Source organism: Carya illinoinensis, chromosome 7 (assembly GCF_018687715.1).
Source record: "Carya illinoinensis cultivar Pawnee chromosome 7, C.illinoinensisPawnee_v1, whole genome shotgun sequence".
Taxonomy (NCBI): domain Eukaryota; kingdom Viridiplantae; phylum Streptophyta; class Magnoliopsida; order Fagales; family Juglandaceae; genus Carya; species Carya illinoinensis.
In genome coordinates this window covers 39500639-39513469 of record NC_056758.1, presented here as the reverse complement: position 1 = coordinate 39513469, position 12831 = coordinate 39500639, and the positions used below count along the sequence as shown (strand labels likewise).

At 34.1% G+C, this 12831-nt stretch overlaps 2 protein-coding genes across 3 annotated transcripts; one reads left to right on the top strand and one right to left on the bottom strand.

Annotated features, from left to right (window-relative positions):
* Positions 1 to 2099: 2099 nt before the first annotated feature.
* On the top strand, positions 2100 to 3866 carry LOC122317330 (transcription factor MYB36-like). Its single transcript, XM_043134346.1, has 3 exons — positions 2100 to 2304; positions 2401 to 2530; positions 2741 to 3866. The coding sequence occupies exons 1-3, from the start codon at positions 2169 to 2171 to the stop codon at positions 3591 to 3593; spliced, it is 1119 nt and encodes a 372-aa protein (XP_042990280.1). The 5' UTR covers positions 2100 to 2168; the 3' UTR covers positions 3594 to 3866.
* Positions 3867 to 5586: 1720 nt separating this feature from the next.
* On the bottom strand, positions 5587 to 9390 carry LOC122317329 (protein DETOXIFICATION 16-like). 2 transcript variants are annotated; one of them, XM_043134343.1, is made up of 8 exons: positions 9042 to 9390; positions 7609 to 8153; positions 7377 to 7463; positions 7206 to 7262; positions 6875 to 7113; positions 6439 to 6557; positions 6251 to 6337; positions 5587 to 6166 (listed from the first exon to the last, which is right to left on the bottom strand). In XM_043134343.1, the coding sequence occupies exons 1-8, from the start codon at positions 9309 to 9311 to the stop codon at positions 6119 to 6121; spliced, it is 1452 nt and encodes a 483-aa protein (XP_042990277.1). In that variant the 5' UTR covers positions 9312 to 9390; the 3' UTR covers positions 5587 to 6118. The 2 variants fall into 2 exon arrangements, with proteins under 2 accessions (XP_042990277.1, XP_042990279.1); XM_043134345.1 differs by lacking the exon at positions 6251 to 6337.
* Between the last annotated feature and the right edge of the window lie 3441 nt (positions 9391 to 12831).

Sequence of the window (12831 nt, the reverse complement as noted above, 5' to 3'; positions counted from 1 at the left end):
TATCTTTATTGTGTAAATATTGCAAGCCTTTCTAGCTGCTCACTGTTCAATATATATATTTGCCCTAGCCATGCAGCCTGCTAGGATTAATTTATAAGGGCGAAATAATATATAGTGACAATAGCATATACAGTACTAAGTATAAGAAATAGTAATATCACTCATGCAAATAAAAATGTTTTTCTAGACAAGATATTTGGACGAAAATGATTTTTTTTCATATAAAAAATGTGATTGAAAATATGTAAGTGTTTTTCTTGTAGCAAATTAGAATATTTCAAAGTAATTAAAGGTTGCCTCATTGAATTCTTTCCCCTTCTCTAATCATGTCCTGTTTGAGTTGATCATCGCGATCGGTTGATCATCACCGTGCCTGGTGCTAACAAAATGTGCTGATCAACTATATCTTGGCCAGGGATCGGTGACATGAGGCTGGCATCGAAATCATGATATATACTTTCAGATCTGTTAGGCAGCTTGGAAATTATTCATAATTTTAACGTGGATTTCTCTCTCTCTGCACCAAAATTTCAGGACAATCTTGTAGAATTTCTTCATCTACTGATCATGAGGGTGGAAAATTAACGCTACTGTACGTACGTACGTACGTCCGTCTCCTAGCTATCATTAATGCTATATATCATTAGCACGAAATTATGGCATCGACCATCGATCCCATGCATGATCTGTTTTAATTAGAATCACTTTTGACATGCTCACATGAATTAGTGACTGAAAAGCATGCATGGACTTGATCAATATAATTAAACTCTCGACTGTAGTTACGTGCGTAATTTATAAAGTACAGTTTCTAATTAAGCTAAGCCGGCCTGATCTTATATATTTATGATCCGGTACTGCTTAAGCAAATGCATGCCTTCAGATCACATGTTGAGAGTACGTACGTACAGTAGTACTCGTCGCTTGTAATTTCTGATGATTCGATGGTCTTACGTACATACTGATCTCCCGGACGGACCGGCCACCTAATGTGGGACATATGACGACGCAGCCAATGACCACCGCTACAATGACCTTGACTTCGTTGCTGCAGAACTTGGGGCAAATTGAGAACCTTTCACCTATTCAGTTGTCTCTCCGCGTGAGGGGCTAGCTATTTTAGGCCTTCAACGCGCCATCTTCCACTACCAGTACTGTTTGCCAAATACGTACACTGGCAACCCGAGTCAGTTAATTGGAAGATATTTCTGATCGTAATTAGTCAGATAATATAAGATCAGATGCATGAACATTATACGAATATTACGATTATTCAGGAGACTATATCACTAATTGGGCCATTAATTGATCGCAAATTAACATGAAATTTTAATAACGTACAAATTAAAAGGGGGAAACCCATTAATTATTACCTACTGCATATAGTATATATAGTACCGATCGATCGCACCCTTAAAAATATATGACTGATTGCTGACATTTTCTTATATAGCAGATCATTTTGTTATTATAACCCATTATTCATGTTCTGAAGTACATGACATCGCAGTGGCATATTATTTGAATATATCATGAAAGCGATTAATTATGTGTCTCTTGCTTCTAAAACTCTCTTTTTACCACAAATTTCATGAGGGACATTGGTCAAAAAGACAGCTAATTGTGTCATTAAATTAGAAAATTATGATGGCATATATATGCATTTCCTTGCAAACCATTTTCGTTGGTATCACCAATTAACGTTTGAAGGATAATAATGACATACTTAATTAGAGGATGGAGGCTTCTTCTGATCAAGCTGATCTACCTGCAGCATTGGGTTCGAATAATAAATTAATTGGATCAGAAAAAGCAGTTTAATTTTTATTTTAATAATAAAAAGAAGTTTAATTTAATATGAAAAAGAAGAAGAAATTAGTGTTATACTTTGTCCAGTTGCATGCTGCATATTAAAGAATTTACCGATGAACGAACTAATCCAAAAAGGAAGAGAGAGAGAGAGAGACCTAGCTCGCAAGAACCCTAAAATAGAGATAGCTAGGGTCGAATAGTGAGGAAAGAGAGAAGGTGGGTGTAAGACTTTTTATCACCATCACATCACCCACTATTCTAAGCTATAAATCTTTGTATTCCTTCTCCATTTTTTTCTCAACAATCTCAGACAGGCGCCTCAGATATTTGCTTGAAGAGAGAGGAAGAAAGAGATCATGGGTCGAGCTCCATGCTGTGACAAGGCAAACGTGAAGAAGGGACCATGGTCTCCTGAAGAGGATGCCACGCTCAAAGCCTATATTGAACAGAACGGGACCGGGGGAAACTGGATTGCTCTTCCTCAGAAGATTGGTACATCCTCGCATATTGTCTTAATTTCATTTATCTTTGGATAGGAGCGTGTTCTGAATGACCAAGTTTGACCATTTGGTTGGTTTGAATTCACAGGGCTAAAGAGATGTGGAAAGAGTTGCAGACTTAGATGGCTAAATTATTTGAGACCCAACATCAAGCACGGTGGGTTCTCTGAAGAAGAAGACAACATCATCTGCAGCCTCTATATAAGTATTGGGAGCAGGTCTCTCTCTCTCTCTCTCTCTCTCACGCACACAGTTCTATGAATTTTTTCCCATGAAGTGCTTGTCCTTTTTCTTTGTCCATGATGCTTTGGGCCGGAATAACTCCTTCCAAGTTATTGATCCAGATCTCCTTCTGTAGGGCTTCTTATTAGTTGTTACTTGATCTCCTTGTTTAATTTCTTACTCCGACCTTGTCTTCCTACCTTTAGGTGGTCCATTATTGCTGCTCAACTGCCTGGAAGGACAGATAATGACATAAAGAACTACTGGAACACTAGACTGAAGAAGAAGTTGCTCGGAAGGCGGAAAGAGTCCAACATGAATCGGTTTGCGTCCATTGGTGCAAAAGATGCCAATGACCTAGAAGATAACTCCTATTCACCAGCCTTAAGCAGTTCGGCCCTTGAAAGACTACAAATTCATATGCAACTTCAAAGCCTTCAAAAACCTCTCTCCTACAACAACACTGCGTTGTGGCCGAAGTTGCATCCCCTGCAAGAAAAGATGATCCAAAGCCTGCAATCGTTGAATGGAAGTCCTACCCATCTGTGGCAACATGCCTTTCCTAGTCCTCAGCCTGGGCAGGGACAAAAGGTTGACTTCTATGAACCACCCACTGCAGCTACAATTCAAGAAGATTTTGCAAGAATCAGCAATAAAAGGGTAAGTCATGAGGTGGAGAGTTCCTTACATATTGTTCCATCCTCACATAACTCGATGGCCTTCGTCACTGGAAATAATATTCCAACGGATTCCGGTACTTTTGTTCCTAAAGCAGATGGTATAGAACATGAGTCAATTGCTGGAATTGAAGTTTCAGCCTTCCAAGCTGAACTCGATGACTTTCTTAACAACAGAACTGGGGGTTTCGTATCACAGGATCAAGATCATCAGATGGTTGAACTTGATTGTTTGAAAGAAATGAATAGTTCGAAGGACAGCATGATTTGGTGGTCTAACGACTTCGACACAAACTCAGCAACCTCAAACTCTTGGGACTCCACTTCTGTTATTCAGTCTGAGAAGATGTTTCAAGATTACGAACTAGGTTACAATCTCTAGTTCGAAGCATATATATAGGGGGGAGTGGGCTATATATCGTAAGTTGTGATTCTCATAAAACGGGGAAGACGGAGAGAATTATGAATATGAGAACGCGTACGCCTTGTCATTAAATTATGTGAATATATAATGATCTTAATGTCCCCAGTGCTTACAAATTCTGGAGTTTGCTGGGAAAATTTGGTGCTATCCTGCAGAGGAATAGCTGATCCCGATGATCAAAATTAAGATTCATATATATATATATATATATAGAGAGAGAGAGAGAGAGAGAGAGAGAGAGAGAGAGAGAGAGAGAGAGATAATAGTTACAGATTTTCCTATCATGTACTGACGTTCCTATATATGTCCAAAATCAAATAAATGTCTACATTTAGTCATGATTTCCATGCTAGCTAGCTAGAATGTGCATGCCGGCCAATTAAGCTAGTTTGGTGGAAATTAATGGGAAAACTAGTGCTTGAAAACCATGAACTTATCTTCGAGTAAGTACTCACTCACCCGATCGACCCAATTATAAGAAAAAGGTACGTAATTAAATACACTTTTAATTCACAAACGATTACTTATTTTTTACTTTACCCTCTAATCTTATATATATAAGTTAACATACACCTTAATTAACATTTTTAGCTTTTACACCACCAATTAAGATTTGAACAGTTAATATGAAGAGAAATCGGTTGTATTGTACAATGAAGTTTTTTGGCATTAAGGGTGGTTTTGTTATATATAATTTATGGTATAAAATAAAAAAATGTGTGGTAGATTGTGCGTTAAAAGTGTAATTTATCAACAGAAATTAAGTAGATGGAAAGAAAAATTGGTAAGGAAAAAAAAAGCAAGCTAGAGATCAGTGATCCTCTAAACTGATCATATAATATGCATGTATCCAGACATGATATATATATACTAGATGCATGGGTCATATCTTAGCACACATCATTCATGAGTTTGAAGATGTAGTAGCACCTAGCTAGCTAGCTAGCTAGATATATTATGTTCGAGCTTGAGAGTTGAGGGTGCATGCATGTGTAGTTGCAGGCCGTCCTGTTGGGAATTAAGTTTGCTTTTGATATTGTTGTATGTCTCCCATAGAGGCATATTTAATATATATGTAAATTGCTTTTTCTTGTACGTGCAAGTCCTCACGTAAGAGTGCAGATCAATTATCAATTCTTGCTATATAATCACGGTCATTCCTCGGTAATAATTTGAATGCAATAAGCCAAGGCCAGGAAAATCCGATGAAATTGAGACGATTATGAAATATTCATATAAGAATTATATATTATGAATGAGATCGATCCTACAAGTTATATATAAGCATGCCAGCAGGTGACTATTAAAGTTTACGAAGATTTCAATTAGGGGTGGGCCGAGCCCTGCACCCCGCTGCCCCACCCCCATCCGCCAGATGAAGGTGGTGGAGAGGGTGGCCCAACATCTTACCCCTTAGCGGGGGTAGGAGTCGGGCAAGGCCCAATCTCACTCCGCGTTTTCCCCACTTATATATTTACATATACAACTATATATTTATATTTTATAAATTATGTTAATATAAATATATATTATAATTTGTTAAACTCGTTCACGAGTGCTAAGCTTGTTCAATAGATTGTATATGTATTATATTGGCCTCCTATATAAAGATTAGCTTAGGAATAAATTTTTAGCAAATCTTGTGAATAAGTTTAACAAATTTAAAAACTGATAACATAGATTTTACATTATCAATTTTAAATTATTGTTTTATATATAAATTTTAATTTACAATTTAAATCATATAATAATTTGGATCTAGAAATAATTTTTAAGTCCAAAAGATCATCAGTAACCTTGAACTGGGGAAGGGTAAGGGGTGAAAAGACCACCCCCGCATAAGCGGAGAAGGGGAAGGGGTGACCCCGCCCTTGCATATGCGGGTATCACCCAGCCCCTAATTTCAATTGATAGCACTTCCATTAATTTGAGTTTCTAGCATTAAAAAGTATTTAGATAGAAGCAATCGTATAATTTTAATAGAGTTTTGCTACTCACAAACTTGTGCATTAATACACCCCTTTTTTTTTTTTTTTTGAAGACGCATTAATACACCCCTTATTATAAAAACCACTACATTTAAAAAAGGCAAAGTTAATTAGCTATTGTAGAAGCCGGTGGATCAAGGCTTCCGCATGATTAGTTTCAATAAGAATCTACTCTGCCTCCCCAACCACGTACGGCTACCACAATATTGCAGAACCAAATATTACCAAACGAGCTACAAACAGCTAATGAGAAATAAACAAGCGAACAACTTTCCTCTAGCTTCTTGCTCAACTCCTCTAGTGGAAGTCCAGATTGTTAATCTGAAGCTTTTGATAAAACGACTGATACTCTATTAATGCGTCCAGTCTTTAACATGGCACGAATGCTCTTGCAAAAAGTGGAATCCACAGGTTTCTTAGCATGAACCTCCCTCCTTTATTAACTATCTCCTAATTTATGTCTGTAGCCAATTTCCTTTTTCGTGCCTTTCAAGACTATGATGCGGTCATTGCATTATGTACTCTATCATCAGCTTTCTTCACCTACAAAAACAAAGAAAAAATAAGCAACAGATGAAATTGACTGGGGTATGATATGTATGACAGTTTATGTTCAGAGTACTTTACTTCTTTCTCCCAATCAATGCGTAGAGTTATTATTGCTAAGGACAGTGCTTGCACAAACAATGCCACTATAATTCCCGACCACAGTCCCTGTGGATTAGATACAAAATAAGTACACTTATTTTTATTCAACCCAGGGATGTGAAAACATAAAGCTAGCTAGCAATGGAAAAGCTAGGCAACTCCTCTACCTTTCCACCAAAATGGAAGACAAAAGCTAATACGATAGCCGTGGGAATGCCTACAACATAATAAGCTCCCAGATTAACAACAGCCCCTATCTTCTGCCATCCACACCCTGCTGCAGTGCCTGAAATTTTCAATCGATTTATAACCAGAATTAATATAGTTTTTCTAGTAACGATGGCCCAAAGGATCAGCTTACATGCATGACAAGAAATCAGATTTATATGTGAGCAAGAGAATGCTTGGTCAAATTCTATTTTCCATGGATTTCTTCTATTTATTATACACTGCATATCAGCAAGGACTCGACATTAGTGGTACAACTTTCTCTATCATTGGAAATTGGTGGTCCATCGTGGATTAATCATATAGCGAATTCAGAAAATTAATTTAGTTGTTTTCAGTAAATAGAAAATGCAGAACATAAAGTTCGCCACAGACCTGAAAACACAGATTGAAGACCATCAAAAAAGTGGGAGACTGCAATCAAGATCAACATTTCTGCCACATATCTTACTACTTCTTCTTCCTTGCTGTAACAGTAGCCCCAAACATTACGTCCCACTATCATGATGGTGGCTGCCAGGATGCCCTCTGTAGCAACCATCGCTACAGCAACACGTACTGCTAGGCGAGCTGCTTCCGGTCTCCCAGCACCCAGCTCATTTGAGACTCTTGTGCTAAAATAACAGAGAAGAAAAAGAAGAATTGTTGGTAAACAAAAAGTCGCAAAATAGAGGCTATGTAGCTGCCCAATTTAACTCAGATTCACCTTGCTGCACCATTGAGCCCGAGGGGTATCATATAAACCAACGAACACGTGTTAAGGCTGGGAATACACCACAATTCATTAGTAGGGGGGAAATAGCTTCTGTTACGCTTTTTTTATGGCATGCACACCATGTGTTCTTGGTATGTACTTAGTATAGGTTACAGTACAAACCTGATTGCCAGCACTGATGTTTCAAGCTTTGGGTTAGGTAGAAGCCCAGATAAAAGAACCATCATTTCGAATGACCAGATTTCGAAGCTGTTCCACAAAATGAAATGTGGGAAATTAGCATGATAAATAACTTTTGTTCCTTTTATTTTTGGCTGCTTGTTTATCTTTTTTCTTTCAAATTTGCAACCAAAGAAAAATAGAAGGTTCAAAAGAGGTGGAACCAGAAACTTACCAGATCATTACAGCCGAGGGAATGGACAGTTTTAGAAACTCAAGAATCCCACGAAATGCTTCTTTTGAAAATCCATTCCATGTCTTCTTACAAGAGGGAGATATCCGAATATAAATTATCAATGACAATGCATTGATCCAATAAGATATGGCATTTGCCAGAGCCGCACCCTTACTTCCAAGGCCGGACTTAAATACTAGAATCCAACAAATGAGTATATGAGATAATGTTGTAACTCCAGTGCTAACCACCATGGGAGCTACCTTACTTTGGGTTTTTAAGAATCTAACATGACACTGAAGGATCGCAAAAGCAAAAATGCAAGGTATCATGAACCGGGCATAAAGACCAGCTTCAGCTGAAATTTCAGGATCTTGTCCCAAGAATACAAGGATGTGGCCGGCATTGGCCCATATAAGGGCAAGGGGAATGCAGACCAGTAGAAGAACAAGCATAGCCCTCTGCATGTGTACACCAAGCATGTGATACTGTTTTGCACCGTAGGACTGACCACAGAATGTGTCTAATGCACATGCCATTCCAATCTATCCAACCAAAGAGAGAGACTTAACTAAGATCATCGATCATATTAAGAAATGTTTGCAGACAATTAAAACAAAGATCGAGCAACTGTTAAATTAGAGAGGAGAAGAGAAGAATATGAAGTAAGGGAATTATGTTAATTCCCACAAAAGAATTTGAAGGAATCTAGGATCTTAGATGTTAAGAGTTAAAAGATAGCTTCAACCTTCAGCATCATTCAGATGAAATAGGCTCTGTCCCAATAACATTAATCAGCTCCCAGGTAATTAATTATAGGCAGGATTATACATAGATCACAAGCCTTTGGGCAGCCAATGCAGAGTATGCATGCTTCCGGCTTGGAGAAATCAATTCCCCAACCAATTCCTTTCCATTATACTAATAAATGAGAAAGAAAATACACGTTCTACTCTCTAATTAAAATGTTTTATACTTTTTTTACGCCCTAAAATATTAAGACCGATATATTACGTCATCTGCTTTACGAAAAAAAAAAAATCACAATTTGCACCGTTCATTATGATTCAACGTCTTGGATGGTGAATAAGGACGTTGTTCACCATAATTAAATAAGGACATTATTTGGCAATTGGCACTAATTGGATGTTGAATGTGTCAATTATTCATAATTTTGGCTACTAATTAAGTATACTTAGAAGGTATTATTATCATGCTAAAAAGACAAATTTTGATATCTAATGGTAATGAACGAGGCTTACGGTGGAATGACGAAGTACAAAGTACAAATAAATAAATAAAAGGAGAGGCATCGTCATCTTCAAGAAAAATAAATGAATTTAATAAAAATAAAAACCTTTCTATTATGCTAAAGAAGATAAAGCCATAAGCTAAGCAACGTAAAAGAAGATGAGAAGAGTAGACTTTCATACCAACAAACTGAAACCAGTTACTGATGCAAAAGAACTGGCCATGGAAGCACCAGCAAGGGCTAGCTCTCCCAGATGACCCACAAACATGATTGAGATCACTTGCAAACCGTTCACCAGGAGATTAACCAGCACAAGTGGCCCTGCTAACCACAGCTGCTTCTTCGCCTCTGCTATAATATCCTCTTTGTTGAATCCCTTCCTAGATTCTAATGCTTTTTCTTGTGCTATTGGAATCAAGGGGGACTCAAGACTTGACCTTTTTTCTTCCATTTCCGTAAGTTATTTTTCCCTATCGCAGAGAGATAGAGCAACTTTAAAGGGCTTCTAGCGCAACTTCTCTCTCGGCGTCGCTTTGGCTTTTATAACATAGGCATTGGTTTCTCTCTACGTAAATACAAATTCACGTGTTCAAAATTGTCTTTGCATTCCAAAAAGAAAAGTTTTAGGTACAGTCATTTTTATGTATTTTTTTATACATTTCAGTGATATGATTAGTTGTATATTAAAAAAAAATTAATTCAGTCAATCATATCAGTGGAGTGCGTAGAGAATACGCAAAAATAACTGTACGTAGCATTACTCTTCCAAAAAACTGATTAGCCGATTTGAATCAAAATAATAATAAAATATTATTTTTTATTATTATTAATTTTTTTTATCTATATTTTATAATTAGTATCCACTGCATATATTTGACATTTGGAGCGGGCTACTTGATTAGCACCGTTTCATTTGATCGTAGTTATTTTTTACTTTTAAAATTTTTTATATATTTAAATCTTTTTAAAAAATAAAAAAATATAATTATATACTTAAAATTACTTTCTTAATTATTAAATAAAAAATATATATATTTTACTGAGCGATACACTTAAGCGGTATATATTTGAGAGGCACACTAGCTTTTTTCTTTGATGTTAATAATACAAATATAATAATAATAAAATACAATTTTTTATATATTATATTAAAAATATAATAAAATGATAAAAAAAATTAGAATATATTATAAAAATGAAATGAAGATGAGGGTGAATATTCTCTTGTATTGTTGAGGGAGGGAGAAGAGAAAATGGTTGTGATAGAGAGAGGAAAGAAAGAAAACAATTAATAAAATAATATTTGAGGAGTGAATAGTAAATCTCTAAAGATGTTGAAATCTATTTATAGCTATATAAAATTTTAGATATGCATAATTTAATACAATCAAATTGAGAGTGTAATTATGTAAATGTGTTTGCATTTGAATATAAAGATGCCAAAGTTTATGCTCTTAATAGCACTTTCGATAAAGGTTCGTTCTTCAATCATCGCCCTCTATTTGCTTATTTGGTTGTCCCTAATACAAATTGTACCTTTTTTTTCTTTATTATTTTTAACTTTTTTTTAAACATGTTTAAAAAAGAAAAAATATATTAATATATTAATAGTCACTTTTTTAATTAATAAATAAATAAAAATTTAAATACACGAACAATCATAATAAATGAATAAATAAAAGATCATACTAATATTATTCTTGTCAAGATGATTAAAAGGTTTAGACTCAAGTAGCTTTGTATCTGTGTTAAGAATGGTCATTAATTGAGATAGTGTTTGAATAATGAGATCTGAATTTTTAATTTTAGATAAAAATTTAAAATATTATTTTTAAATAATATAATTATTTTAATATTAAAAAAATTATAATAATCAAATGAGATATCTCGCCCACCTGTCAAAATGATTTAAAAGCAAAATTTCCAAGAGCGTGCTTGTACACAATTCCAGATTGACTTCTCCACCACATATTCAGTTACAATTGAATTGAGAATAAAATATATATATATATATATATATATAGCCTCCAACTCTTTGTCACTCCTTTTGTCCTCTTTATCTCAATTGTTATTATATACTATATTTTCTATCATTCCTTGATAGTTTATTGAATATCACTGGCTTTTGACAGATGAAAATATCCCTTGCCAGTTGCCATCCGGTGTCGCCTGATTGGAGGAGGGATTGGCGTAGTATTAATAATAATTCTATTAAAATACTTTAAGAACATATATTTTAAATTAAATTATATCACATAAATGATATATAATATTAAAATTTTCAAACAGTACCAATACAAAACTCTGATACCACGTTTAAACAGGAGATAAAGCACTTTCTGTATTAAGATCAAGGGAGGTTTTTAATTAATTTCATCTTATCTTATCTTATTATTATAATTTTTATAAATTTTAATATAAAATAAATAAATAATTTAATATTTATAAATTTTAAAATAATAATAATATTAAAAAATAATATTTTATTTAATTTTCAATTTTTATCTCAATTTATTTGATCTCATAAATGATTTTATAAGATTGTTTGGATGGTAATATAAGATAAATAATTTTAGATAAAAGTTAAAGTTAAAAAAAATATATTATTAAAATATTATTTTTTTAATATTATTATTATTTTAAAATTTGAAAATTTTGAATTGTAATATTAAAAAATTAAATTATTTATTATATTTTATATGAGAATTTAATAAAATTGTAATGATGAAATGAGATGAGATGAGAGTCTTTCTCAATACAAACCGCATATAAAATCAAACCATCTTATATCATCTCATCTCACATAATTATTATTACTTTTCTAAATTCATATATAAAATATAATAAATAATTTTATTTTATTAAATTTTATTATAAAAATTATATTTTAATAATATTTTATTTAATTTTTAACAAAATATATTATCTCAATTAAACTCTTTAATCTCGTCTCAGTATCCTGAGTTAAGCATTATCGTTCAGATATATTTATATTTGCAATCTCGTGGTTGATGTAACGGTGAGACCTGAGACCTCTGTCTGGGCCGCGTGCAATGATGATTTCTCCAGAGTAGTGATGGACTTCAATTATAATTTATTTATAATTTTTAATAAAATCATATCTTTTTAAATATTTAAAAACATCACGTTAAAATAAAAGTTATATTAAAATTTTAAAAATTATATTATTTTAATTTAGAATTGTAGGCAAGTTGACAACAATAAGTTGGTGTATATTAAATTTTATTCTCCAATAATTAAGTGGCCGAAGTGGTACGCGCTCTCAGACAAAATAGCCTTTATTTTTAAGAATTATTCTCCACCGAACAAGCACTCTCCATGCTTGCTATTAAAAAAAAAAAAAAAAAAAAGTACTCTCCATGCTTTTCCAACGACTCCTTTTTTATCTTACATGTCCTCAATTTATTACGCAAGGTGGCTGTAATTGGATGAAGGTGAGCTCTTAACATATCACGAGTACTTTTTTTTATTTTTTTCTTTTTCAAATTTTTGAGGGAAACATATTTCATTAAATTTATTTAATAAACTGAAGTTACAAAGGTGACTTATCAATAAAGAAAAATCTAAACTATAAATCATCTTATGCTTCTATTCTTGAACATCCTCGTACACATAGTGGCGGATATTGTCTTAACTTATAAATCTCTCATAAGCGAGAGAAAGCACTTTGTATAAACAAAGCAGATATGCCCATTCTATCCTCCCAAGGAGGCAAAGTATAGGACGTTGCTGCTATGGACACCAAGTCCAATAACATATTTCAACATTATTAATAACTAAGGAACAAAAACTACAATATAAAAACACACAAAAACAACAAAACCACAAACACCGGCATGAGTCCCGACGACACACCCACCATAGGCATCGACGACATGAGTCTAGAACAGCACGAGCCTAGAACAGCACGAACACCTAGCTCAAGCACAGATATCAACCTCCACTGCAAA

Bases quoted from the DNA above. Each gene is read 5' to 3' on its own strand.
- LOC122317330 (XM_043134346.1), top strand. From the start codon at position 2,169: ATGGGTCGAGCTCCATGCTGTGACAAGGCAAACGTGAAGAAGGGACCA. The intron at 2,305-2,400 runs GTACATCCTCGC...TTGAATTCACAG, and splicing joins TGCTCTTCCTCAGAAGATTG to GGCTAAAGAGATGTGGAAAG. The intron at 2,531-2,740 runs GTCTCTCTCTCT...TCCTACCTTTAG, and splicing joins TATATAAGTATTGGGAGCAG to GTGGTCCATTATTGCTGCTC.
- LOC122317329 (XM_043134343.1), bottom strand. From the start codon at position 9,311: ATGGAAGAAAAAAGGTCAAGTCTTGAGTCCCCCTTGATTCCAATAGCA. The intron at 6,558-6,874 runs GTCTGTGGCGAA...TGAAAATTTCAG, and splicing joins TCTTCAATCTGTGTTTTCAG to GCACTGCAGCAGGGTGTGGA. The intron at 6,338-6,438 runs GTAGAGGAGTTG...TCTAATCCACAG, and splicing joins TCTTCCATTTTGGTGGAAAG to GGACTGTGGTCGGGAATTAT.